This window comes from Felis catus, chromosome C2, assembly GCF_018350175.1.
Source record: "Felis catus isolate Fca126 chromosome C2, F.catus_Fca126_mat1.0, whole genome shotgun sequence".
NCBI classification, from domain to species: Eukaryota; Metazoa; Chordata; class Mammalia; order Carnivora; family Felidae; genus Felis; species Felis catus.
This window is the reverse complement of record NC_058376.1, coordinates 128,953,971-128,979,884: the sequence shown is the minus strand read 5'-3', so window position 1 is coordinate 128,979,884 and position 25,914 is coordinate 128,953,971. Positions and strand designations below refer to the sequence as shown.

Sequence of the window (25,914 nt, the reverse complement as noted above, 5' to 3'; positions counted from 1 at the left end):
CATTCTTGTTTCATGCTTTCTCCATACAGTACAACTGATTAGGTTGCTGACCATTCAATTGTTATCACATTCCAGCCCTGCCTCCCTGAGATTACATGAGGGAGATGACCTGGTGGGTGGGTTGGTTGATCCAAACTCTTCATTTCTTTATGGACTTTTTGTGTATATTCTCAGATATATTAGGTTGAACCATATGAGATTGCTATCTGGGTAGGTCGAAAACAAAGAGCAGCAACTTTATGTGGTATAACTAACAACAGACCAGATTTATTAGGGGTGGGCTTACTGAGTCCAACTCCTTTTTGCAAGCCTTGATGGTAAGCGTGTGTGTATATGGAGGGTCATACATGGCAGGCTTTTATGTCTGTCTGGAAACAGGCATCTCTGGCTAGCCATTAGCATCTGGGACTTCATTCCTCTTGCTCTCCATTCACCCTCTGACAAGGGCCTTAATGTCAAGGATGAGCCAAGGAGGGACTTGAGGTTGAGGGAGAAAGTCAAACTCTTTGTTATATGTGACAGAGTATGTGTTCTGAAGCCAACAGAGAACAATTTTAAGGAACACTTTTAGATAGTTCATATTTTGTTTATTCCCCTATTCATGTGAAAAAATTAGGGACTACTGGAGACCTGTATGAAATAGGCTCATGCCCGACACCATTCCTACCTTCCAAGGTTTTCACTGGCTATAGTTGTATGTACATATACCTGTGTGTCTGTTTCTGGTAGCAGATTACCATATGATAAGCTTTGTGAGGGTAGGGTTTATCTCTGACTTACTGGTCTTTAATTCCTATCATAGGGCCTGGCATACAGTAGGTGCTCATTAAAAAAAATGTTTTATATAAATTAATGAGTGAGTGAATGAATGAATGAGGTTAAACAACAAACAAATCATGGAAATACCAAGAAGGCATCAAATACCATACCAAACAAAAGGTCTCTGGACCTTTAAAGGTCAGGAACCAGGGTGCCTGTAGAAGTCAGCAAGGCTCCCCAGGGAAAGTAACCTGAAAACATTTGCTCCCCAACTGGAAAAGGTTGGTGGAACAGCTCAGGCAATAGCATAGTCTGCCTCCCAGATGTGAGAGAGGAAGCCACAAATGAAAAGAAGCCACAAATGAAAAGTTGTTCCCTATTTCCTGGCAAGCTCTTTGGTCAGCATGAGCCGCATTCCTTTGAGCTGAGCATGTGTGGAATTTCCAGTCTAGGTAGCAGAATGGAACTTGGAACAAATAGCTCAGCAAAAAAGAACCCGGGGACAATGGGACCAGACCCAGCTGCCCTTTGCCAACTCTTGAGCTCACAGAATATTGGCTCAGTGGGCCTTGTTGAGGGAGATAAATGATGTCTTTTGGGCTGTACCACTTCAGAGGACTCAGAGAGACATTTCCATGTTCAGACAGCACTAAAATCCTTAGAAGATATGCTAAATATCTAGGAATGGTCTGAGTCCTCACCATGTTCAACTTTCCATCTAGCAAGGACAAATTAAGGTCTGTTTTGCTTTACAGATGGGGAAGGTCTAAATACTGGAAGGTAGAGGAGAAGAAACCTTCATCAAGAGAAAGCTGGAGGATACTTCAAGGTGAGGACAGGTGATGATGAGGGGGTGATGGCAGGATTCAGGGCCCTATGTGATCAATCTGGAGGAAGGAGTCAGGGGAAATTTAAGAGGAACTGGTGGGAATATATGCTGTCAGTTTCAGGGCAGAGGATTCAAATAGGAAGGGATCAGCTTCTTGGAGGAGACAGTAACTGCAGACAATAACACAAACACAAAGATACTGGTCTCTCTACTGGCCTCACCTGAATTTCTTACATATGATCGTGTTCTAGGAGCATGTCATGAATCACACTGAAAAATGTAGTGGGGATTTCTGCTGTGTCAACCCTCAACTGAGGTTCCTTCTCTGCATTTTCCCAAGTCATTAATTCCTTCAAAACACTGATATATTGATGGAGACCTAAGAAAGGAGAGACTGAACTCCAGTTATTCATATCTCGACCTTCTTGATTATAATGGAGTTGAAGGCAGGAATGACGAATTACTCAACCTAGAATAAGCTACGTAACCTTAAATATAGCTAAATAGGTGCTTCATAGATGAGGAAAAAAAGAACGAAAGGGAGGAAGGGAAGAAGGGAAAGGAAGAAAAATGTTACAAAGATGTTAAGGGAGATGGAGTGGGAGCAGTACTTAACTTGGCCTGCATCACAGGAAGATAGGTAGTGTCACAGAAGGAAGTTACCTAGGGCCCATTTTGAGGGTGGGGCAGTTAATGTTTGGGGAATAATATGTAAGCTTGCTGTTGATCAAGGCTAGGTACCTGATTTACTTTGTTGACATATTTTGGACTTAGTTCTTTTAACAAGTAGTGGAGGTGGGGGAGGGAGGGAAGACACCTTTAAATGGCAAAACTATAAAGGAAAAGACAAAGACGCAGCTCCATTTACTGGCTGTGCTGTATCTACCCCATGAAGCTACTAACATAGTCTGAGTCATTTCCTCAGTGGCTGTTCGCTCCTCTGTCCTTAGAAGGAGGAAGTGGAAAGTCTAATACATTATGGTACCTTTTTCTTTTTCTAAAATTTTTTAAAAAGTTTATTTATTTTGAGAGAGTGAGAGTGGGGGAGGGGGTGACAGAGAGAGACAGAGAGAGACAGAGACAGAGAGAGAATCTTAAGCAGGCTCCACACTCAGTGCAGAACCCAACGCAGGGCTCGATCTCATGACCATGAGATCATGACCTGAGCCAAAATCAAGAGTGGGTGGCTCCACCAACTGAGCCATCCAGGCACCCCTAGGCCACCTTTTTCATATGAAAGAATTCCTGGAACACCTGGGTAGCTCAGTAAGTTAAGCCTTGGACTTTTGATTTCAGCCCAGGTCATGATCTCTGGGGTCAAGTCTCGAAACAGGCTCTGAGCTGAGCTTGGAGCCTGCTTAAAATGCTCTCTCTCCCGGGGCGCCTGGGTGTCTCCATCCAACTTTGGCTCAGGTCATGATCTCACGGTTTGTGAGTTTGAGCCCCGCATTGGGCTCTGTGCAGACTGCTTCAGATTCTGTGCCTCCCTCTCTCTCTCTGTTCCTCCTCCACTCGCACTCTCTTTCTCAAAAATAAAGATTTTTAAAAATTAAAAAAAAAAAAAGATTCTCTCCCTCTCTCTGCCCATCCCCTGTTCACATTCTCTCTCTCTCTCTGAATAAACTTAAAAAAAAAAAAAAAGAAAAAAAGGATTCCTTTCATTCTCAAGGCCCACAAAGTACTTAACGTAAGACCAGGTTTGACATGGGTGTTTTATCCGCACCCTATGACACATCATTCTCCTCCTTTTATCAGATATAAAGGCTAAGGATAAATTGCAGCCATCATCTAGACTCAAGTCAGGGCAGGGGGCACTCTTTAAATGTATTAAAAAGTCACATATTTCGCATCCAATGCGTGTTAATGCTGGGAAGGGAACAGGTCCTCTTTTCCCACATAGCTAATACCCCCATTTCACAGATCAGAAGCTTGAGGATCAGATTTCCTTAGCTTGATCTTGATGGACGTATCTAGCAGCGGATGGAGTCCAGACAAAAGTCAATCCGTGTCTATCTACCTACTGGCTTATTAAAGATCTTTTCTTACAGAACCTAAACGTCAAGCCCACTATTTTCCTAATAATTATCTCATCACATGAAAATTAAAACTCGTCAGACCAGAAAGAGTGGAAGTATAAAGTAGAGCGGTGGGAGAGGTACCATCTCTCCCACCACTAGTTTAACACAGTACATTTCCGTTTCGCTAAAAGTTCAAGCCACAAGGCCACAGTTCACTAAGGGCGAGCAGATACACGCGTGCACCCTACGCATGCGCTCAGCTGGGACCCACCCGCCCCTTTCACCGGACCTCTTCAGCCAAGTCACCAATTAGCCCTCTAAATGCCCGCCCTCAAGGCTAAACCCTCGGCCAATCGGAAGAAAGGAGCCATCAGGCACATCACTTATGTAGCATACACCCTTCTCTCCCCTTCCCAAGGCCCCGCCCCGTCTGAGACAGGGATTGTCGCCTAAGTGCTTCGTTCTGGCACCTGATTGGCTCCTTTCCCAGCTCCGCCTCTGTCTCCTCCCACAGCCCTCCCCATCGCAGACCCACAGCGGCGGGCGGAGCTAAGTACGCAGGCGCGGGCACTGCCTCTCTTTTCGAGTGGCCCGCCCTCCCTCCTCCCCCTCCCTCCCTTCCCCACCCCCTCTCCCTTCCTCTCCCGGCCTGCGCGCGCGTGTCTTCCTCCAGCACGCGCCGCCGCAAGCCAGGCACTCTCGCCGGAGCCTCTGGCCCGCGCGTTCCTTTTCCCCTCCGGCTGCGGAGCCGACGGGATTCTGCACCGCCGTCGCGGCAGCAGCTGCAGCCCCGACAGCCTCGAGCGGCGGGAGCAGCGCGCGATCCCCCCAGGCGGACCGTACCACCGCCCGCCAGCTCGCGGGGGGAACCGCCCGCCCCGCCACACACGCCTCGGCGACCCCGCCGGGCTGAGGCGTCGCCGCGCCCGGGAGCGTGAGCGCAGAGCCGGCCTCGACCCCGAGCTCAGAGTCCCGCGGGCCGCGCCCGCCGCTGGCCCCACCCATCCGGGCCGTGGAGGCTGCGGCCATGGCCGAGACGGAGGAGCGAAGCCTAGATAACTTCTTCGCCAAGAGGGACAAGAAGAAGAAGAAGGAGCGGAGCAGCCGGGCGGCGAACGCCGCGGGAGCGGCGGGCGGCGCCGGCGGGAGCAGCGGAGCCGCGGGCGCGGCGAGCGGCGGGGCGGGAGCGGGGGCCCGGCCGGGCGACGGCGGGACCGCAGGCGCGGGGGCCGCGGGCCCCGGGGCCGCCACCAAGGCCGTGACTAAGGTGAGGGGCCGGGATGAGGGGCCGGGCCGCGCGCTTGCGCCCATGTGCCCGCCCCCGCCGGCCGCCCGCCCGCCCGGGGAAGCGTCCGGGAGGGGCCGGCCGGAGGGCGGACGGGCGCGGGGGCTGGCCATGTGACGGGGGCTTCCCACGCCAGGCCGGCTCCCCTCTTGCCGCAGGACTCTCCCCTCGCCCCCAGCCCGCTCTCGCCCCTCCGCCTTGTGTCGCTGGCTAGGACCGAGACCCGGACAGCGGCACCCTCGAGGAGAAATGGGTCTGGGGCCGAAGTGCCTGGCCCAGAGCAGCATTTATCGGGTGACGTCTACTCTGAGACTCTTGAGTAATTTGGTGTTCCGACTTTAGCCCAGTTGTCTGAGCTGAATTTTCTAACAATCGCATTTGTGGCAGCTCGAACTGGCAGGGCTTGGCCTCTAAGCCTGTAACAGAATAAGTCTCATGACTACATTGAGGTAGACATTTAGTTGTGGGGTTACTATTGACTTTTTCATTCCACTTTTCCTGGTTGCTTTTAAAGTAACCGCTCTCTTGAAGGAACTGGTGGAGGTAAAAGAAATTTGACTGCTTGGGCACGTTTGTCCTCCAGCCTAGTTTGTCCTCCAGTCCTCCCTCCCTCCGATCCCTCCGGCCTCGGGATCAAGTAAGGGCTTTGGCCAGAAAATGAGTCTATACTTTAGGTTCCAGATATTTGATCCCCTTTTCATAGTCTGATATTTGCCTTTGTTGTATTTTAACAAATAGCTTTGCTTGATCCAATGGTGTGTGTTTTACAGGATGAAGATGAGTGGAAAGAATTTGAACAAAAAGAGGTTGATTACAGCGGCCTCAGAGTTCAGGCGATGCAAATAAGGTATGGTCTGCTTACAACTGTGTTTAGATAACCCTTAGGATAGGTGTTGTATGTTTGGTTTTTCTCTAGCCCCAAAGCAGCTAGACACAGTGACCTCATGCTTTAGATACGCTTATTAGGGCTGTAAGGATTGTGTCTTCCTCTCTCTGACGGCGGTCCTTTCTATATGCTGATCAAATCAGCTGCCAGCTCCAAAATCCTGTGAGAGCTTGCCTACTTATTTGAGACAGCTAAAATGAAATGGATTTTGTGGCCTTTAAAATTTTTACTTTTAATATTGGTGGCTTGAACTGCGTGGTTTTCACATCCTGTCCAATAAGCAAGTTCATATATATTTTTGTAGGTGAAGCATACTTAGAAATACGGATTTTAGGTGTTCACACAATGAAACCAGCCTGTGTAATCAACAGCAAGTTCAAGAAACTAAACATTGCTGCTACAGAAGAAACCTAAGTGCTTTTAGTCACTGCCTTCATTCCCAAGAATAACCGCTATCGTAACACTGTAGATCAATTTTCCTGAGGATTTTATAGGAATGGCATTGGATAGTCCAAGCATGTTATTTTTTTAAAGTTTAAGAAAACAGGACTTTTTTAAAAATTGGGTTGGTTGCCTTAAAGTATTTGAAATTAACATATTCAGTCCAATCTATGGTATTTTGTTTTAGATTCATGTAAATAAATGTCATATTTTAATGGGCTCATAAGGTAGAAAAAACAAGTGAATATATGGTTCCACCATTTTGAGATAAAAACTCTTTAATCTCAGTTTAAAGAAATAAATGAGATCCTAATGAACTGCCTCCAGTTTAAAGTTTGCAATTTGTAGACACCAGTGACCACATGGCACACTGACGGAAGTAATTTTCCTTAACCAGAATACAGCCTTTTGACTTCTCTAAATAGTGACATTTACGGCTTTGAGTAACTGAGTCAGAAACCAGGACTAATATTTTTGACATTTGTTGCATTCCTTCCATAGCCAGGCATTATGTCCTAGGTTCTTTCACATTATTTCATGAGCTTAACCAAAGTGAAACCTGACTGATAGTGGGAGACTTTTTAGGAAATGAGGTTTTTCCACTCTTGAAGTTCTTTTGTAGTAATGTTACGTAGACATGATTAGACTACAGTTTTATTCCCAGCCACTTCTTGAATTTGTGTGTTAGATGTCTTTGACGAGGTGTGGTTTAGAAAATATCCCTGTTTGGGGCACCTGGGTGGCTCCATTGGTTAAGCAACTAACTAACTCTTGATTTCGGCTCAGGTCATGATCTCAGGGTTGGTGTGTGAGATTGAGCCCCTTCGAGAACCCTGCTTGGGATTCTCTCTCTCTTTCTCTGCCACTCCCCATGTGTGCGCTCCCTCACTCTCTCTAAATAAACTGTTTTTTTTAAGAAGAGAGAATATCCCTCTTTTCCCCAGGGCTTGCCCTGTAAAAATGAAGAGGAGGTATTGTGAAGTTCTTAATCACTGGGGGGTTGTAGAACTGCCTGCGTATGTGGTTCCTGTTTGGCTGTAGAATAAGGCTCTAGGTCTGCCTTGCTTGACCACAGGCCCTTGACTGCACGTTCTGTAGATTTGAATGGACAGGAAGGATGACCGTAAGTGAACTTACTGAGCAAGAGTAGCGCTTTCTGAGGGAGAAAGGTTTCAAATTCACTGAATGCAAGAAACTGATTTTGTTTCATTATGGAGGATATTACCTGTTTTTCTGTCATTGACTCTAAATTCCGTACCCATATTCAGAGTTATTTTGGGCTACTTCAGAGGTGATGAAATAGTTCTTAAGTTATTTCTTTCACCTTTGCTAGGGGCACAGGTAAATCTCAGCTAGGCTAGTATGAGTGTTTAAGTTCTGCTTGACCTGAAGCAGGCCAGCTTTTATGTTGTTTTTTCATTATTCTTAGCGTGTAGTCATTTCTCCTAAGTGGTCCTCCACAGGTCTTCCCCTAACCTGCTAACATTGAAAAACCTACCTTCAGGAAGCTGTTTTTGTGGATCCTCCCGTCATTGTGGAATCTAAAGTCTATATTTCCATTCCCTTCATAAATCATTCAATAAAGAAGAGGAATCTAACAGCCTTCAGGAAAAACTTGAGTGTGAGAAGTCCTGTCATCTGAGGCTTAATAATAATGACTAATATTTTCACTTTATATATTGAAAAACCTTGTAAACTTTGTATTAAATGTTCTTGACACTGAAACTCAATTGGGTTGGGGTCCCCAGGGAAAGACAGTTTGGTTCATAGTAATGGAAGTAGGTTACTCAGTTAAGTGGGGTGGAGATGATAATGTCTCGAAAACATGGGCTTTGGAGATAGACAAACTCGGGTTTGCATTTTAGCCTGCCGCTTATGTGTGACCTTGGGCAAGCTGGTTGGTTGTTGAATGTTGGTTGTGATCTACAAAATTGAGACATGCTAGGATTGTTGTGAGGATTTTTGAGCAGGGTATTTGTAAAATACCCACTTGGTGACATTAATCATCTCTGTTCGGTAGGTAAATTAGGATGATTCAGTGTTGAGAATTTCTGTTATTTAACCATGAGGTACCTGGTTTATAATACCAAGATTTGAGGGAAAGGGTAGTGGAGATGCATAAGATTATCATGTCTGATAGACTTTGGTGAGTCAGTTCACAGTGGACTTAATAGAAAATTACATGTTCGGGTTGGCATTAGTATAACCATACAGACAAAAATCCCTCTCTCAAGAGCCTTAAACACTGCTGTCGACTTCTAGTTATTGTCTTCTGTAGCTTAGTCTTACTTTTTAGGCAGAAACCCTTAGAAGGGGGCAGAGAAATGAGATATCTTTTCTCTGAGAAGTTGGGGTGGGTGGTTCTTTATGCCTTTAATCTGTTACCTTTTTCTGTCTGAGAGGCAGCCTTGCCATCTCAGAATGAGATAAGGGAATATGAAACTTTGGAAATTGACGTAAAGTATCTTGAGGGGGCACCTGGGTGGCTCAGTCAGTTAAGCATCTGACTTTCAGCTCAGGTCATGATCTCACAGTTTGTGATTTTGAGCCCTGCGTCGGGCTCTGTGATGACAGCTTGGAGCCTGCTTTGGATTCTGTGTCTCCCTCTCTCTTCTCCACCCCTGCTCGTGCTGTGTCTCTCAAAAATGAATAAACGTTAAAAAAAAATTCTTTTTAAGTAACTTGAAATTTTCAGACTTATAAATTTTTTCATCTAGCTTTTTGCTTTGAAACATTAGAAACCTCAGAAAAGTTGCAAGAATAGTAAAATAAGTGCCCATTTATTTTTTGCTTAGATCTACTGATCATTTTTGCCTTACTTGCTTTATCTTCAGTCCGCTGCAGGTATGGCATATCACCTTAAAGTTCTTGACACTACTCCTCAGGTAGGTTAGCCTTCATGGACCTTTATTGAAGATAAGTGTGCATTTGAGAGAGGAAATTTTTGAGGGGCACCTGGCTGGCTCAGTTGGTGGAGCATACGACTCTTGATCTCATAAGTTCAAGCCCCATGTTGGGTATCAAGACTACTTAAAATCTTTTTTTAAAAGAAATTTTCAGTAGCAACAAACATATCATACTAACATCCTGTCACACATTTACCAACTAGCTCAAGATTTAATTACCGAGAGTATTATAAGAGCTTGGAGCGCCTGGTTGGCTCAGTCAGTTGAGCATCCAACTTCGGCTCAGGTCACGATCTCACAGTTCATGAGTTCGAGCCCCACGTTGGGCTCTGTGCTGACTGCTCAGAGCCTGGATCCTGCTTTGGCTTCTGTGTCTCCCTCTCTCTCTGCCCCTCCCCCACTCATGCGCGCACGCGCGCGCGCGCTCTCTCAAAAATAAACATTTAAAAAATTTTTTAAAGTATTATAAGAGCTTTTGTCAAATTTTGTGTCTAAGTTAATAGATGTATTCAAGGTCATCATTGTAGACAAGTTCTTTGGAGGGGTGCCATTGGGATGGTGATAAGAAAAAAGGGACCTAATACTGGAGCTTAGATTGTTGGTTGATGGTAGGACCTGTGGCCTCTCCTCTCTTTAAAATGGATTTTTGGGAGAAAGAAGGATTTCATTTAATATTTGAAGTAAATGTTGAGCATTTGTCATCTTTAAATAAAGAATTGAGCTCTCGGGGCCCAGTGGGTGTTTTTAGGAACCTTCTTAAGAGATGTAGACCTTTAAACCCATTAAGTAGAGCTAATTAAGTTGTTCTTTCAAGAAATCATTCCTGCATCCAAGCTGGATTCAATTGTAGCAAATACTAGTGTGACTGAAGTGTGCCAGACATCAGGGTTGTAGAAATAAGTCCTGCTCAGCAGCACTTTCAACAATAGCCAAATTATGGAAAGAGCCTAAATATCCATCAACTGATGAATGGATAAAGAAGTTGTGGTTTATATATAAAATGGAATGCTACTTGGCAATGAGAAAGAATGAAGTATGGCCTTTTGTAGCAACATGGATGGAACTGGAGAGTGTTATGCTAAGTGAAATAAGTCATACAGAGAAAGGCAGATACCATATGTTTTCATTCTTATGTGGATCCTGAGAAACTTGACAGAATACCATGGGGGAGGGGAGAGGGGGGAGTTAGAGAGGGAGGGAGGCAAACCATAAGAGACTTTTAAAGACTGAGAATAAACAGGGTTGATGGGGGGGGGGGAAGTGGGTGATGGGCATTGAGGAGGGCACCTGTTGGGATGAGCACTGGGTGTTGCATGGAAACCAATTTGACAATAAATTTCATATTAAAAAAACAATAATAAAAAAGAAACAAGTCCTGCTCTACTAAACACCAGTAGATCATTTCAGTGATGTGCAGGGTGCTGTGGAACACAGGAGAGAGACGCTTGGTCTGCCGTGAAGAGGTTGAGAAAGTCTTTGGAGGAGGTGCAGTGCCATTTTAGGCTGCCGGCATAGCTCATCGGGCATGTCCGTCATTTTGCTGTTGTCTAACAGTGGTTCGATAATAGGGTCAAACCAATGGAGGTACCTACCATTCTCATAGAAGCACAGCTACTAAAATCCTAGCGTTGGGATGCATAAATTCTCATGTAATGTCCCTTGAGATAAAGAGGTAAGAATGTTCCATTTTTTATTAATAAACTGCTGCAGGATGTATAATCCTGATCAACCTTCCTGAAAGTGAATTTCTCAACATAGAGAAAATTTCTGTGTCATATATTAGAGCTCTAAAGAGGATAAAATGAAAGAGGCAACATGAAAGAATATGGGCTCTGGAGACCCAGGGATTGGCTCCCCTACTTTGTAGCTCTGGGGGAGGGACTTAATGTCCAAGTGTCAGTTTCCTCCCGTGTCAGTGAGCCTCCTGCCTGCTTTGGTGGTATTGTGAGGTTTAACTTTGCAAGGTGGTAGGACACTTCCCAGCCTCCTAGATGCTCTGTAAATATTCCCTTTGCTAGCATCATCATTCCGCCTTACGACCAACAGTGCCTTATGGACTTTTGCATATTGAAGACTGTATACTTTAAGTTGTGATAATATACTTACAAGTAGCAGAATAGTGTTTGGAAATGTGAATTTTAGCTGATGAGAAGCTATGTATATTTTATTTGGGTCAAACACAATTTTAGCCTATTGACTTCTGTGGGAATAATTCTTTGCAACATTTGTCTTACTACAGTATTTAGAGATTTGACATTTCCTGGAGTGTGTAAATGCAGAAAAGTAACCAGATATTTAAATCATTTCTACCCTGCCCTTAGTACTATGGCATTTTGGCAAGGCTGTTAGCATCTCTGGGCCTTAGTTCCCTCTGTTGGATGAAGGGTCCTGACTAGACAGTTTCCAATGTTTCATTTAACTAATACTTCAGAATGTTAAGAAACCAAAATATTAAGTTGTCTTGTGTTTATTATTACAGATATACAATTCTTTGAATTAAACAAATCACTCTTATTTCTTAGGAATAGTTTATAATTTAAAGGGATTTTTAGATTAGTGATTCAGTTCTTCACTTGTCTCTGAGGGTGAACAGGTAATAAACACTAGATAGTAAAGGAACCTTCTTTTACAGTGGACTCTCAGTATTCTGTCAGACCAAATTGGGGTTTTTATTTAATGTTTTATTGTGAATTACAAAAACTATACATTAAGGACATTTGAAAAGTATAACAGCATAAAGAAATGTATTAGAATTATCCATAATCCATTCGGCTCAGGGATTATCAGTGTTAGAATTTTTTGGTTTTTAGTTAATTGTTTACTACAAGCTGATAATTCTGGGGTTTAGATGTATTAATCACCAAATATAAAAGCAGTTTAAAGAAAAGTCTGTCTTAAGCGTCTGGTGTATGTATTTGAAAAATAGTGATTCAGCATATTTTGCTGAGTTAACTGTTTCAAAATGTAGATGACCAACTGAAATGAAAGCTAACATACCTTGGGGTATATATGACAATACAAGTGCCATGAATGTTCTTAAATCTTTGTGGGGATCTTCTTGTCTAGCCTGGATTGGGATGCTGCAACATTACTAACAAGTCTGATGTAACTAGGTATATAACACGTATGTTTTTAACTCATGAACCAATATTAAAGTGTAACTGCATTGCGGTGGGTTCAGAAGTGAATTTTAAAAAATGGGGGGTGGTGGACAGTACTAATGATTGGATACCACTGTTTAGACTCCTAGATAAGTTAGGACCTTACCGTCCTTACCTGGTCATTCATTCCACATACAAACTTTAGAAAACAAGGTTATAGTGTTTGGTTTCTATTTTTAAAAATCCATTTAAGGGGGGCCTGGGTGGCTCGGTTGGTTAAGTCTCCAACTCTTGATTTTGGCTCAAGTCATCATCTCACGTCAGAGCCCTATATCAGGCTCTGCACTGACAGTGTGGACCCTGCTTGGGATTCTGTCTCTCCGCCCCTCCGGCGCACGCTTGTGCGTGCACGCACTCTCTCTCTCTCTACCTCTCTCAATAAATAAATAAGCTTAAATCCATTTAAAAAGAACATTTTTTTTTTCAAAAAAAAAAAAACATGTTCATGTTGTGGATTTTAGAAATTTTGAGTTTTGTTCCATCTTAGTTGTTTCTTAATAAGGCGGTGGCATCTGTGCTGCTTGTTTGAAAGCTCAAATGAATATTAAAAAGCAGGTAATAGTAAACACTTAACTGCTTAGTATATGCCAGGCACTGTTCTCAGTGCTTTTTGTCTGTTAACTCACTTAATCTTACTGTTCTCCCCATTTTACATTTGTGGAGGCTGAGGCATACAAAAGTTAAGTGCTATACTCAGTCTCCTGGCTAGTAAGTGGCAGAACCAGGCAGTCTGGCTTTAGAATCTGCTCATAACTACGTGCTGCATGAACAAAAATAAAATCACGCTTTCTAGTACCCAGCTACTTCTTTAAACATTACCAAAAAAAAAATTATTCAGGGGTCCCTGGGTGGCTCAGTCAGTTTGGCATCTAACCCTTGATTTCACCTCAGATCATGATCTCAGGGTTCATGAGATGGAGTCCCACATCAGGCTCCAAGCTGACAGTGCTGGGCCTGCTTGGGATTCTTTCCCTTTTTCTCTGCCCCTCTGCTGCACACACAGTCTCTCAAAATAAAAAATAAAAATAAATAAATTTAAAATCATTTTTAAAATAACTTCCTATTTAATATTAGGTATATAGATTTTGTTTTAGTAAGTCCTTGGTTTAATTGACATTGAATTGAATATTACTGTCATGTTAGTATAGGCCTAACATTTTAAACAGCAGCACTGGATTCTATTATATATTAACAAAAAGGGAAACTGAAAGGTGGCTTGGCCATATTCTCTGTTCTTTTTTCCTCTTGAACTATAGTCTCAAGTAAAATTGTGCTACAGATGCAGATTGAAGATGTGTCTGTTCCCCTCACCCCTTCCTGATTGCCACCCTAGACCTCTAAATTTGGTGGACATTGTCTTTGAAATTATTTGTGTGTGTGTCTTTAAAGGAGACCATTAGTTATTCAAGAAGGTTGTCTTATAGCCAGGACTTCCCTTGAAATGGAAGGAAAGCACACTTAGATGTCCTTTTGCAGAAGCCAAGAGAGGCCATGATGATCCCAAGGTCACATGGTAGGGTGGGAGTCGTCTGTACATTGTTACAGCCATGATCACTGATTAGATATCAAAGGGAGCCATGTCTTAAACGTGGAAGGCCAGGGACAGCTTTAGGCAACATCCTGTTTTTTCAATAGGAGAGAAGAGGGAGGTTGATAGGCTGAAGTTCTAGGAAAAACCACCATTGTCATAGAACGTGATTCATGGAAGGGTTGGTAGTCTGCCAGAGGTGGCATCAGCAAGGACAAATAGCTGCAGAAAGGAAGTTAGATTTGACAGTTAACTCACTGATTTCTGACTCCAGCCAATAAAGAATAAAGAAATAAGAAATTGGCATTAAAACCACCGCAGACAGTCTTAGGATGGTGTGTAACCATGATGTATGTGTCACATTTATAATCACTAGTAAAGCCGAAGACTGAGTTTTTGCATTCCCTTCTTTTTTAAACAGGTGACAGACATACCTGGTGATCGGACCAGTTCTAGATATATTCCCTGTGTCACACAGTAGAGACTGGCACTAAAAAGTCTGTAGCAGTGATGTAAATACTGAACGCAGATTTGTTTTCTCTATTGGAATGTGAATTCTAATTTTGAGAGTTTTTTGTGATATGTACTAAACAATTAGCCAATGACACACAACTTCCAAAAATCATTTCATCCCTGAAAATAATGCTTACCATCAGTGCTAAACAAGTGGGGGATTGGGGCTCTGAAGAGGTTAAGAGACTTTTCAAGGGTCACACAGATACCAGCATTGATAGAACTAAGGGTTTGGATTGACACTTTTCCTGGTGGTTTTATAATTGAATTTCCTGGGGCACTTGGGTGGCTGAGTCGGTTGAGCAACTGACTTCGACTCAGGTCATGATCTCACGGTTTGTGAGTTCGAGCCCTGCGTCGGGCTCTGTGCTGACCGCTCAGAGCCTGGAGCCTGCTTTGGCTTCTGTGTCTCCCTCTCTCTCTGCCCCTCCCCCACTCATGCTGTCTCTCTCTGTCTCAGAAATAAAACATTTAAAAAAAATTTATAATTGAATTTCCTCATTTGCTTTTCCAATAGTGAAAAGGAAGAAGAAGATAATGAAAAAAGAGAAGATCCAGGTGACAATTGGGAAGAAGGTGGAGGTGGTGGTGGTGGTGTCGAAAAATCTTCCGGCCCCTGGAATAAAACCGCTCCGGTACAGGCACCTCCTGCTGCAGTAATTGGTAATCTTAATGTTTTATTTTCATGAAGACGTCTAGGTATGGTTTTACATATGGTTAGCTTTCAACTGAATGAATGCTGTGGTAGAATGAGAGGGGTTCCTTTCTGTTCTTGGGGGAGATGTTTGTATATGTCTGTTTAAAGATTTTTACATCCTTAGGAAAGGAATTTGGAAGTTAAGATATGTGCTTTTCTGTAGGCTTCTTACATTTATATGTAAACTAACTTGCCAAATTTAAATATTTAAGTCATTTGTTTTACTTTTTGACAGTTGGCTAATGGATAATTGAGTACCTGTGTTTCCACCTGTGTTTCTTTTTTTTCTCCCCATTTTACTGTCTTGAAGCATGAATTCTCACAAGGGCAGATTTTATCACTGTTTTTTATACAGAATAGTACAAAGAATCACAAATCTTAACTGCCCAGAGATCACAGATAACTACTGTGTGTCAACATTTTTGCATCCTTTTTAGTACTGTACTGTGTTATGTTTTTCCATTCAACTTTGTGTTTATTTTTGAGGGCATGTGAGGGAGGGTCAGAAAGGGGGGGGGGAGGGGAGGGACAGTTTCCAAAGCAGGTTCTGTGCTAACAGCAGAGCTCTTAACATGTTTTACTGCATCTGTCACTGATCCCTGATGACCTCAGCATTGCTAAACTCCATTTCCCAGTCTCTGTCCTCATTCGATATTCCCCATCCTCAACATTTGCTGTAGCTCATCACCCCTTTGAAACACCCTCTTCTATTGACTTCCAGGACACCACGGTCTCCTTGCTTCCTCGATGGTTGGCTCTCAGACTCCCTGGCTGGGGTCTCTTCTTCCTCCCTGCCTCTAAGTGATACTTATCCCCAGCGCTCAGCCCTTGCCACTCTCTTCTCTGTGGCCTTACTCCCTTGGCAATCTCCACATGCCAGCGACTCCAGAATTCACATCCACTCAGATCTCCCCTGACCTCCAAACACGTAGATCTTAACCATGTACCCAGCACCTCAATATTCACATATCCAAAACTGAACCCTTCACATAGAGTTGACCCCGAAACAACATTATATGAATTACTGCAGTAACCTATTAAGTGGTCGGCCTGCTTCCCTACGTACACTGTTCCCAACGCAGCCAGTGGCCAGTGTAGTGATCATTTCAGATGTGACCTGAAAGTGTCTCAGATGTTGACAAGCCTCCATGGGTGTCCCCTCTAATCAGAATAGAAGCTGAAGTTCTCAGACTTGCAGCACCTTAGATGCCTGTCTTGGGATCTCTTTTTCTGATTTTTGTCTTTTAGTCAGGTCCTTGCTCACTCTGCTCCTTGGACATACCAGGCACATTGCTGCTGCAGGCCCTTGTGCATATGTTTTCAGCCTGAATTCTCTCCTTTATATTGGGAGTCTCTAAGTAAGCTTTTTCTGTAAAGGGCCAGATAGTAGGTAATTTAGGTTTTGAGGGCCATACAGAAGACTATTTTAATTACTCAGCTCTGCTGTTACAGCACAAAAGCAGCCATAGACCATACGTACACCCATTGAGTGTAGCTGTGTTCCAGTACAACGTTTATAAGATCACTGTCAGACCTGATTTGGCTTGTTTACCAACTCAATATGTTGGCCTCCTTTCAGGCCTTGTTCACTTTTCACTCGTCACTGAGTCCCTACCCATCATGTGTTCCCTGGACAGACCCTTCCCCCACCTTAATTTTTGGTATGGCACCAATTTTTACATATTTGATTTCCTTACTCTGGGATCACACTGTCCAATAGTACTTTTTGCAGTGATGGAATAGCACTGTTCACTATAGTAGCCACTAGCCATATGCGGCTATTGAGTCCTTAAAATGCGACTGATACAACCAAGGAACTGAATTTTTAAGTCTTTCATTTTAAATAGCTGCATGTGGCTAGTTGCCAAGAATATACAGTTCACGAAGGCCGGTCCTTAACATTTGTATGCCCACTACAAACAGTACCTGACACATAGCAGGTGCTTAGTAACTAATGAATGCATGTTACATTATGGCTTTCCCACGCTTAATTAAAAGCCATATGAGACAATAACCCTTTATGCATTATGCATTATGTTGCAGCTAATAAATGATGTAGGCTTTTCTTTGAAAGGAAGTTTTCGATAAATGGAACAGCATGTAAAATACTGAATCCATGTTGAGAATGGGGAGAAAAAATGATAACATAGCAAAAAGCCAGAAGGCTCTGTCCCCAAAATGTTAGCCATTATGGAAGACTTTGGGCTGTTCAGCGGTTTAGTTTTTTCCTGCTTTTCCTGTGTTTTATAAAACAAGATCCATTGATGATATGACAGTGAAATTAAGGGTATCGAGTATATTTTTTTACTAGTCTTTTAGAATTAAAAATATATACACAAGCATTTTAGTAAGTAAATTCTTTATACTGGCATCTTATTTAACCCATCAACCAGGTAAAGAGGTGATTATCCACATTGCCGATATATATACTGAGGGCTGACATGGTCAACTCTGAAAGGCAGTCCCTCCTGGGCCTGCCTCCCAGGTCCAGCAGATTTCTTTCCCACTTCCCGTAAGTTGAATTCTAGAAAGAACTCATTTACATAGGTAATTAAAATTGTACATGGGAGAAAAATTAGACTACCCTAGAAAAATAAGAGTATTTTCGCTTTCAGACTCTCAGGTGACTTTCTGTTTTCCAGAGACTGTCATGTAGGTATTGTTTTTTTCTGTAATTATCAAATGATTGGGAATGTGAGAATAGCTTATTAAAATGCCAGGCGTTTGAATGGTTTCTCTAAACTGTTATGAAATGTCAGTTACAGAAACCCCAGAACCAGCGATGACTAGCGGTGTGTATAGGCCCCCTGGAGCCAGGTTAACCACAACAAGGAAAACACCGCAAGGCCCACCAGAAATCTACAGTGACACACAGTTCCCGTCCCTGCAGTCCACTGCCAAGCATGTAGAAAGCCGGAAGTAAGTACTCCAGCTCTCGCCTTTTTATCTTGGCGTGCTCTGTCCCTTGGCCAGGGAGTGGGGATGTAGGAGATGGGAGAACCCACCTGGGCTGGGGGAGGGGGGTCGTTCTCTTGTAGGTAAAGCCCAGGCCACAGCTGACAGGCAGCTGAGAATTAGGGTAGGACTTACATGCCTTAGGGCTGGAAAGGGGGAGGGCTGGATGGGGCTGTGGGGAAAGAGCGCCAAGAGGCCAGGTCTCTTTATCCTTGGTTTATATGTTGTTCTGTAGCTGTGACAAGTCATGCCTAGTTTAGAATTCTTCCTAACACGGAAACTAGAAATGTAAGAGCGGTATTTTCATTGTATTCCCAGTTGATGTGAATAGATGAAAGATGTTGGCATTTATAAATCTAATATTAAAATAATCTTATTTCAGCAGGTACTTAAAATGAATGCTACCTGGAGTTAAATGACCACATTTGGCACATCCACATCTTTTTTAGGGACATGAATTTTTTAAAGTAAATATAACAGGAAGAAATGTAAAAGACATTAGATGGAAATACTGTTGGGGGGGGGGGGAGTAGCTTTTTTAAAGTAAATCCAAGCCTTTTTTGCCTCTGAGAGCCTAATTTAAGCCTCCACTTTATCTGACCCACTCCCATAAGGAAGAAGTGAGTAGAAATCATTGAATGATGAGTAGAACTTTACTTGAATGAGAAAACCATTGCCCTTATGCATAAAGAAAGAGAGGTATTATTTATTGTTTGCTAAAAATAAAAGTGACTCTTAGAAGGAATCACCGTGTCATTAGATAGCCTTTTGACTTTCCAGTTGTCTTCAAGTTGGTCCCAAAATAGATTTGCCACCACAGAAAACAACACCATAGAGCCTCAGTACTCATGTTTTCTGTTCCTTTGAAGCCTAGAAAATGATTTGATGATGACTTTATGTGCAACTTTCCCCCGTCAAAAGCAGAGCATTCCTAAGTCAGAATGGCGTAAAGCAGAGAGGATCCCTCACTTTCTGAAAGTTTGCACTCCACTCCACTTTTACAGGAAGACCTATGTTAGTGCGCGTTTTTGCTACCTGAAAGAAATCTGGAGAGATGTTCACTGTTACGGGAAAAGGCTGTTGCCATCCTAATGTACGTCTTCTGTAAAAGCGAGTGGTGTAACAGGAACTTTCAGGAAGCAGGGGATACCTGTACCAGTTTCCCTTCCTATTCCTCCCTCAGGATACTTCTAAGGGGTGACTTGTTTTTGGGGGGGTTTTTTTGTTTTGTTTTTTGTTTTGGTTGGTTTTTTTAATTTGAGGAAGAATTTACACAACAACCCAGTGAAAAAGAAATATTTACTGATTACATTTCTTTTCCCTTAGGGATAAAGAAATGGAGAAGAGCTTTGAAGTAGTAAGACACAAAACTAGAGGTAGGGATGAGGTTTCAAAAAACCAGGCCCTTAAACTTCAGCTAGACAACCAGTATGCTGTGCTTGAAAATCAGAAAAGCAGCCACACACAGTACAATTAAGGAATGGTCTTTGCTAACCCTTCTAAGGTAACTAGACCACAGCTAACCACCAGGAACAGCCATTCATCATCCGATCTCTGCTGGACCCGCGGCCGATGCAGACCACTCGATAGAAGTGACCGTCCCTATTGCACTATGGAAGCATAAGTGTCACACTGCTCTTTGTGTTGTATTGGATGTAGGGGGAGTCTCATTGTTCTATAAATGCGTGAACTAGATTCAGCAGTGTTCTTTCGTTATTACTCTGCAAGTACAAAAACAAACTGCAGCCAGTGGTCATTTCAAAATCTTTTTATGTTCAGATACTGAGCCTTCGTAAGGGCTGACTACCTCAGGTTTGCTGCACTCGTCGCGGACTTCTTGTGGATCACAACTTCTGGACACGAAGGTTACAGCTAGTAAGTGTCGGTGTGAAGCTTGAAACCAGCTCTCCTGGATTCCTATCAAATCCTGCAGAAAGTCAGCCATCTCGGTTCTGATCTGCTGTAAAAGATGAAGATTTAAGTGACCTTAATTAACCTGTCCTGTGCCCCACCCTTAAGGAATACTCTGTAGTGGGCTGTGTTAGACTTCCTGGAACGTGCCGCTCTCAAAAGAACTCCTGTGTTCAGATAATCTGTGTAGTAGGGCTGTGATTTTATAATTTAAACTTTGAGTTGTATCCTGGGGTAACCGTAAGTTAAATTCAACCAAACTTGGGTCCACCCAGTGGGAAAGGGGGTGGGGGGAGTGATCTTTCTTCTTTTAGTGATTTCTTATTATTTGGGTAGTGCTTTTTCTGTGTTCCACATTAAGGCCTTTTTTTTTTTTTTTTTTTTTGGAGTAAGTTCTTTGACAGAGCATATTGCTTGGTTGAATAAGTAACCTGAAATATGCGTTAGGATTGTGAAACGTCTCGTGAAATTTGCCAATCCCTAGAGTGGAACCAAATAGCCTTTGATGTAAAGGGCAGTGGATGCAGGGGGCTCTCCTTCAGGTGCTGCTAAAGCCTCCTCTGATCAGGTCTAAACTGTACAGTAAACTGCAGTGGAAAGAGTAAGGGCTCTGCTCAGGCCGCGTGATTCACTGACCTGTCCTTATAAATCCAGAGCAACGTGAGCAGAACCTTCACCTAAAACCCACTTGGGTTTTCACGGATCTTGCGTGATCTTTGACAAGATTTCCAGATACACTTGTGCCCAAATTGTTAAGGTATTGGACCTTCCGTAGATGCAATGACTGTGCCAGCTTAGCTCTGTTCTCAACCTTTTGGTATGTCTGTGTTCATTTGAAGAGTCAGGGGCGAGAGGGACAGGTGATGTAGCACTTCTGTTTTTAATAATTACAGCTTAAACTATCCAGTAATTTTTAGTCCTTAAAGGGACTTCAGGAAGCTACCCAGGATTACTGAGAAGTCTTTCCATCTAATGAGATAGTCTGGTAATTTACTAGTTTTGTATCTTTGGTTCAATAGAAATACTTCAAAGTGGTATGTGACTGCTTGATGCAGAGTCTGGGTTTCTCTATAATAAATCCCTTTGCCAAATGCAGGAGTTGCAGACTTGCTACTGGCAAGAGTGAAGCAAACGAGCGAGTAGAGCGAGTAGAACTATTCCTGTGTGGGGGCATCTCCTATGGGAGTTTAGTCTGATGAAAGTGTCAGTGCAGGAATCAGCTCCTGGGAGTTGACAGTATCTCCTGACAGGACCTGCCCACCACACCTGGGCCCTAACGGCGTTGTTGGAGGCGGCAGGCAGGATGCCTGGCCTCTGGTGTATTGGGGCGAGTAGCTGAGCCAGCCAAGGAGAGGTTGGATGATTAAGCAAGAAACAAGGGATTCTTGGTTAAACTGAAGACTTCGTTTGGGAACCAAAAATCTTAACAAATAGTCTCTTGGACCTTGAGCCACATATTTCCCCTGAAAAGTATGCATTTTTTTTCCAGCAAAATTTTGTTGGGGGTTACGTTATTGAGGAATGAACTGAGATGAATATGCGCAACTTTTATTTAATGGCATACTACGCTAGAAATCTGAAGACCTGCGGGAGATATAAAGTTCCAACTCTTGTTATAACTTTTTAAAAGATTGTGAAATTATAAAAATGCACATGAATCAAGTTTTAATATACTGTATGATGGGTGGGTGAGGCTGTCCATTGTACCATTTCTTTCTTTGAATTCTCAGGCATGGTTTGGCAGTGCAAGAACTCTGTAACATTAACAAATTCAATAAAAAGTAAATATATGGATTCTGGAGTCTGATAGTCTTTATTCCTTTTCCCCCACCTCCCTCATAGTTTTTATTCTTAATCTTTAACCTAGTCTCTGTTTTTGAAAATGGCGAATTGATGTCATGCCTCCGTTGCTGTGGGAGGATGATAATCTCATCTCGGGTAAAACTCCCATTTGATAAATGTTTGCAGAGTACTCTGAATGTTAAAAAGACATCTGGAATGGAAGGGGTGGATACTCTTCACCAAAGTTAAAGCGTTGAAATGTACTTTTTTTGTTACTATATTACATTTTGTTGTCCCAAACCATGGCAACAGAATCTACAATCTTTACTGTGTGGAATAAAGATCTGGGGCCTTACCCCTTGAAGCTTACAGATCTCTCAAATGAGCCATTTTAAATTTCGGGATTTAGTCTGCATTATAGTCCCCAAATTTCTAAGCTAGAGAGTGTATTTCAAGTCCCTTTTGGTAATGGAGTTTAAATGTTTAGTGGTAACAATTGCTATTTGGTCATTCTGGCTCCTCGATTGAGTGTTTTGACAGCCCTATTTAAAATAATGTACGAGATGCGTGGGTGGCTCAGTCCGATGAGCATCAGGCTTTTGATTTCAGCTCAGGTCATGATCCCAGGATTGGGGCCAGTGTGGAGCCTGCTTGGGCTTCCCTCTCCCTCTGCTCGTTCTTTGAAAACAAACTTTTTTTTTAAATGTTTATTTTGGACAGAGGAGGGGCAGAGAGAGGGAGACAGAATCAGAAGCAGGCTCCAGGCTCCGAGCTGTCAGCACAGCTAGATGCAGGGCTCGAACTCACGAATCGTGAGCTCATGAAAGTGCTTTTAAAAAATAACGTACAGGGGCGCCTGGGTGGCGCAGTCGGTTAAGCGTCCGACTTCGGCCAGGTCAGGATCTCGCGGTCCGTGAGTTCGAGCCCCACGTCGGGCTCTGGGCTGATGGCTCAGAGCCTGGAGCCTGTTTCCGATTCTGTGTCTCCCTCTCTCTCTCTGCCCCTCCCCCGTTCATGCTCTGTCTCTCTCTGTCCCCAAAAAAATAAAAAAATAAAAAAAGTTGAAAAAAAAGGTTGAAAAAATAAAAAATAACGTACAAAACACCATCCCTGATTTCAGTTACTCCATAGTGTTTTGTGGGGTTTTTTTTCCTGAGTCGCCTTTTCAAAGTGTACACTTAGTAGTTTTTAGTATATTCTCAAAAGTTGTGCAACCATCGCCACTATGAATTCTGGAACATACTTCTCCATCTCCCCAAAAAATTCCATACCCATTAGCAATCCTTTACCATTTCCCCAAGATCCCTGCCTTAGGCAACAAGTATTCTGTCTCTAGATTTCTCTCTGGACATTTCCTCTAAACAGCGCTATCCGACATGTAGTCTTGACTGGCTTCTTTAACTTGGTGGGTTCTGAGGTTTGTCCCTGTTGCAGTGTGCATCTTGCTTCATTCCTGTTTATTGCCGAACAGTTGGGTACATCACGTTCGTTTATTTCGTCAGTTGAACATTTAGGTTATTTCCACTTCATTCTTGTTACGAATAATGCTGCTGTGAGCTTTCGTGTACAGTTTGGATCAACATGTTTTCAATTCTTGGGTATTTATCTGGGGTGGAATTGCTGGGTCATAGAACTTTTTGAGTAACTACCAAATTTGCAAAGTGGCTGCACCACGTTACATTCCCACTAGCCATATCGGAGGATTCAAATTTCTCCACATCTTCATAACTACAGATAGTTAACCTGACTTTTTAATTCTAGTTATCCTAGTTGGTGTGAACTGTTATCTTGTAGTTTTGATTTATCTGCATTTCTGTAATGACCAATGATGCTAAACATCTGTGTGCTTATTGGCCATTTGTATATCTCGAGAAATATCTATTCAAATCCTTTGCTAATTTTTTGAATTCATTTTTATTATTGAGTCATAAGAGTTCTTTATATATTCTGGATACTTGCCCCTCATTATCATAATTTGCAAATATTTTTCTCCCATCTTAGTGTCTTCTGAAGCACAAGTTTTGTTTTCGTTTTGTTAAGATTTACTTATTTAAGTAATATCTACACCCAATGTGGGGCTTGAACCTACGACCCCAAGATCAAGGTCGCATGCTTTTCCAACTGACCCAGCTAGAGGATTGGAAGCGGGCTCTGCACTGACAGCAGAAAGTACAATGGGGGGCTCAAATCTACAAACTGTGAGATCACGACCTGAGCCGAAGTCAGACGCTTAAATGCCTGAAGCCACCCAGATGGCCCCAGCACAAAAATTTTTAATTTTGATGAAGCCCAATGTATCTTTTTCAGTTGTTTGTGCCTTGGGTGTGTCTCAGGATTGACCTAACCAAGATCACAAAGATTTATGCTTATTCTAAGCTTTACAGTTTTAGCTCTTTAATTTAGATTTTTGATCCATTTTGAGTTAATTTTTGAGTATGGTGTGAGGAACGAGTCCAACTTCATTCTTTTACGTGTGGATACCCAGTTATCCAGCATCATTTGTTGAAGACTTTTCCACTATTTGGCACCCTAAATATTTTACTTATCTGCCTCTACTAGAATGTGAAACTGGTTTGCAGTAGAAACGTAGGAAGGGATGTCGAGTTGGGGAGTGTGGGACGGGAACTGGGAAGAAAAGCCAGGCTGAGTCTGCTGATGAAGCACAGAGGTCAGAATCTGTACAGGCATTCCTCAATGTTACAGGTTCCCATTCCTGCGCACCACAATAAAGCAAATATTGCAATGAAGTGAGTCAAATGAATTTTTTGGTTTCCCAGTGTGTATAAAAGTTATGTTTACACTGTAGTCTAATAAGTGTACAATAACGTTATTCAATTTACATACCTTAATTAAAAATATCTTGCTGCTGGGGCATCTGGGTGGCTCAGTCAGTTGAGTGTCTGACTCTTGATTTTGGCTCAGGTTCATGAGATCGAGCCCCGTGTCAGCCTGGACACTGACAGTGTGGAGCCTGCATGGGATTCTTTCTCTCTCTCTGCCCCTCCCCTACTCATTCTCTCTCTCTCTCTCTCTCTCTCTCAATAAATAAACCCTAAAAAATATAAAAATCTCTTATTGCTATCAAATGCTAACCATCATCACAGCTTTCTCAGCAAGTTGTAATCTTGCTGGTGGAGGATCATGCCTCAGTGTCGGTGGCTGCTGACTGACTAGGGTAGTGGTTGCTGAAAGTGAGGTTGACTGGGGCAATTTCTTAAAAAGTGAAGTTTGTCACATCGATTGACTCTTCCTTTCATAAATGATTTCTGTATACCATGTGATACTGTTTGATAGTATATTACCCACAGCAGAACTTTTTTCAAAAGTGGAGTCAATCCAGGCGCCTGGGTGGCTCAGTCGGTTGAGCGTCCGACTTGGGCGCAGGTCATGGTCTCGCAGTCGGTGAGTTCGAGCCCCGCATCAGGCTCTGTGCTGACAGCTCAGAGCCTGGAGCCTGCTTCGGATTCTGTGTCTCCCTCTCTCTCTGCCCCCCTCCACCACTTGCTCTCTCTCTCTCTCTCTCTCTCTCTCTCTCAAAAATAAACATGAAAAAAAAATGTTTAAGTGGAGTCTGTCCCCTCAAACCCTGCCGCTGTTTTATCAACTAAGTTTATGTGATTTTCCAAATCCTTTGTTTTCAACAGTCTTCCCAGCATCACCAGGAATAGATTCCATCTCAAGGAAACACTTTGTTTGCTATCATAAGAAGCAAGTCCTCATCCGTTCAAGTTTTATCCTGAGTGCAGCAAGTCAGTCCCATCTTCAGGCTCCACTTCCAGTTCTCTCGCTGTTTGCACCACATCAGCAGTTCCCTCCTCCACTGAAGTCTCGCACCCCTCAACGTCATCCATGAGTGCTGGAACCAACCTCCAAACTCCTCGTTAATATTTACGTTTTGACCTCTTCCCATGAATCACGAAATGTTCTTGATGGCATCTTGGATGGTGAATCCTGCCAGAAGGTTTTCAATCTACTTTTCTCAGATCCGTCAGAGGAATCTGTGGCACCTAGAGCTTTACCAAATGTATTTCTTAAATAATAAGATTTGGAAGTCAAAAGTATTCCTTGATCCGTGGGCTGCAGAATGAATGTTAGCAGGCATGCAAACATGACTTTTGTCAATCTCCATCAGAGCCCTTGGATGACCAGGTGCGTTGCCAATGAGCAATAATACTTTGCCTTCTCTGAGCAGTAGGTGTCAACAGTAGCCTTAAAATATTCAGTAAACCATGTTGTGAACAGA

The 25,914-nt window shown here is 42.9% G+C and overlaps 1 protein-coding gene across 18 annotated transcripts; it reads left to right on the top strand.

Annotated features, from left to right (window-relative positions):
• The first annotated feature begins 1,392 nt into the window (after nucleotides 1–1,392).
• CDV3 (CDV3 homolog) lies at nucleotides 1,393–25,914 on the top strand. 18 transcript variants are annotated; one of them, XR_006585491.1, is made up of 8 exons: nucleotides 4,221–4,873; nucleotides 5,662–5,738; nucleotides 14,844–14,989; nucleotides 17,783–17,942; nucleotides 18,361–18,363; nucleotides 19,305–19,354; nucleotides 19,758–19,853; nucleotides 25,316–25,914. XR_006585491.1 is itself a non-coding variant. In XM_045037588.1 (7 exons), exons 1-7 carry the CDS (start codon nucleotides 4,634–4,636, stop codon nucleotides 19,772–19,774), a joined length of 693 nt encoding a protein of 230 aa, XP_044893523.1. In that variant the 5' UTR covers nucleotides 4,221–4,633; the 3' UTR covers nucleotides 19,775–21,683. The 18 variants fall into 18 exon arrangements, 13 of the variants coding, with proteins under 13 accessions (XP_044893526.1, XP_044893522.1, XP_044893523.1 ...); XR_006585490.1 differs by lacking the exon at nucleotides 25,316–25,914 and adding an exon at nucleotides 21,379–21,683; XM_045037588.1 differs by lacking the exon at nucleotides 25,316–25,914 and having other exon boundaries at nucleotides 19,758–21,683.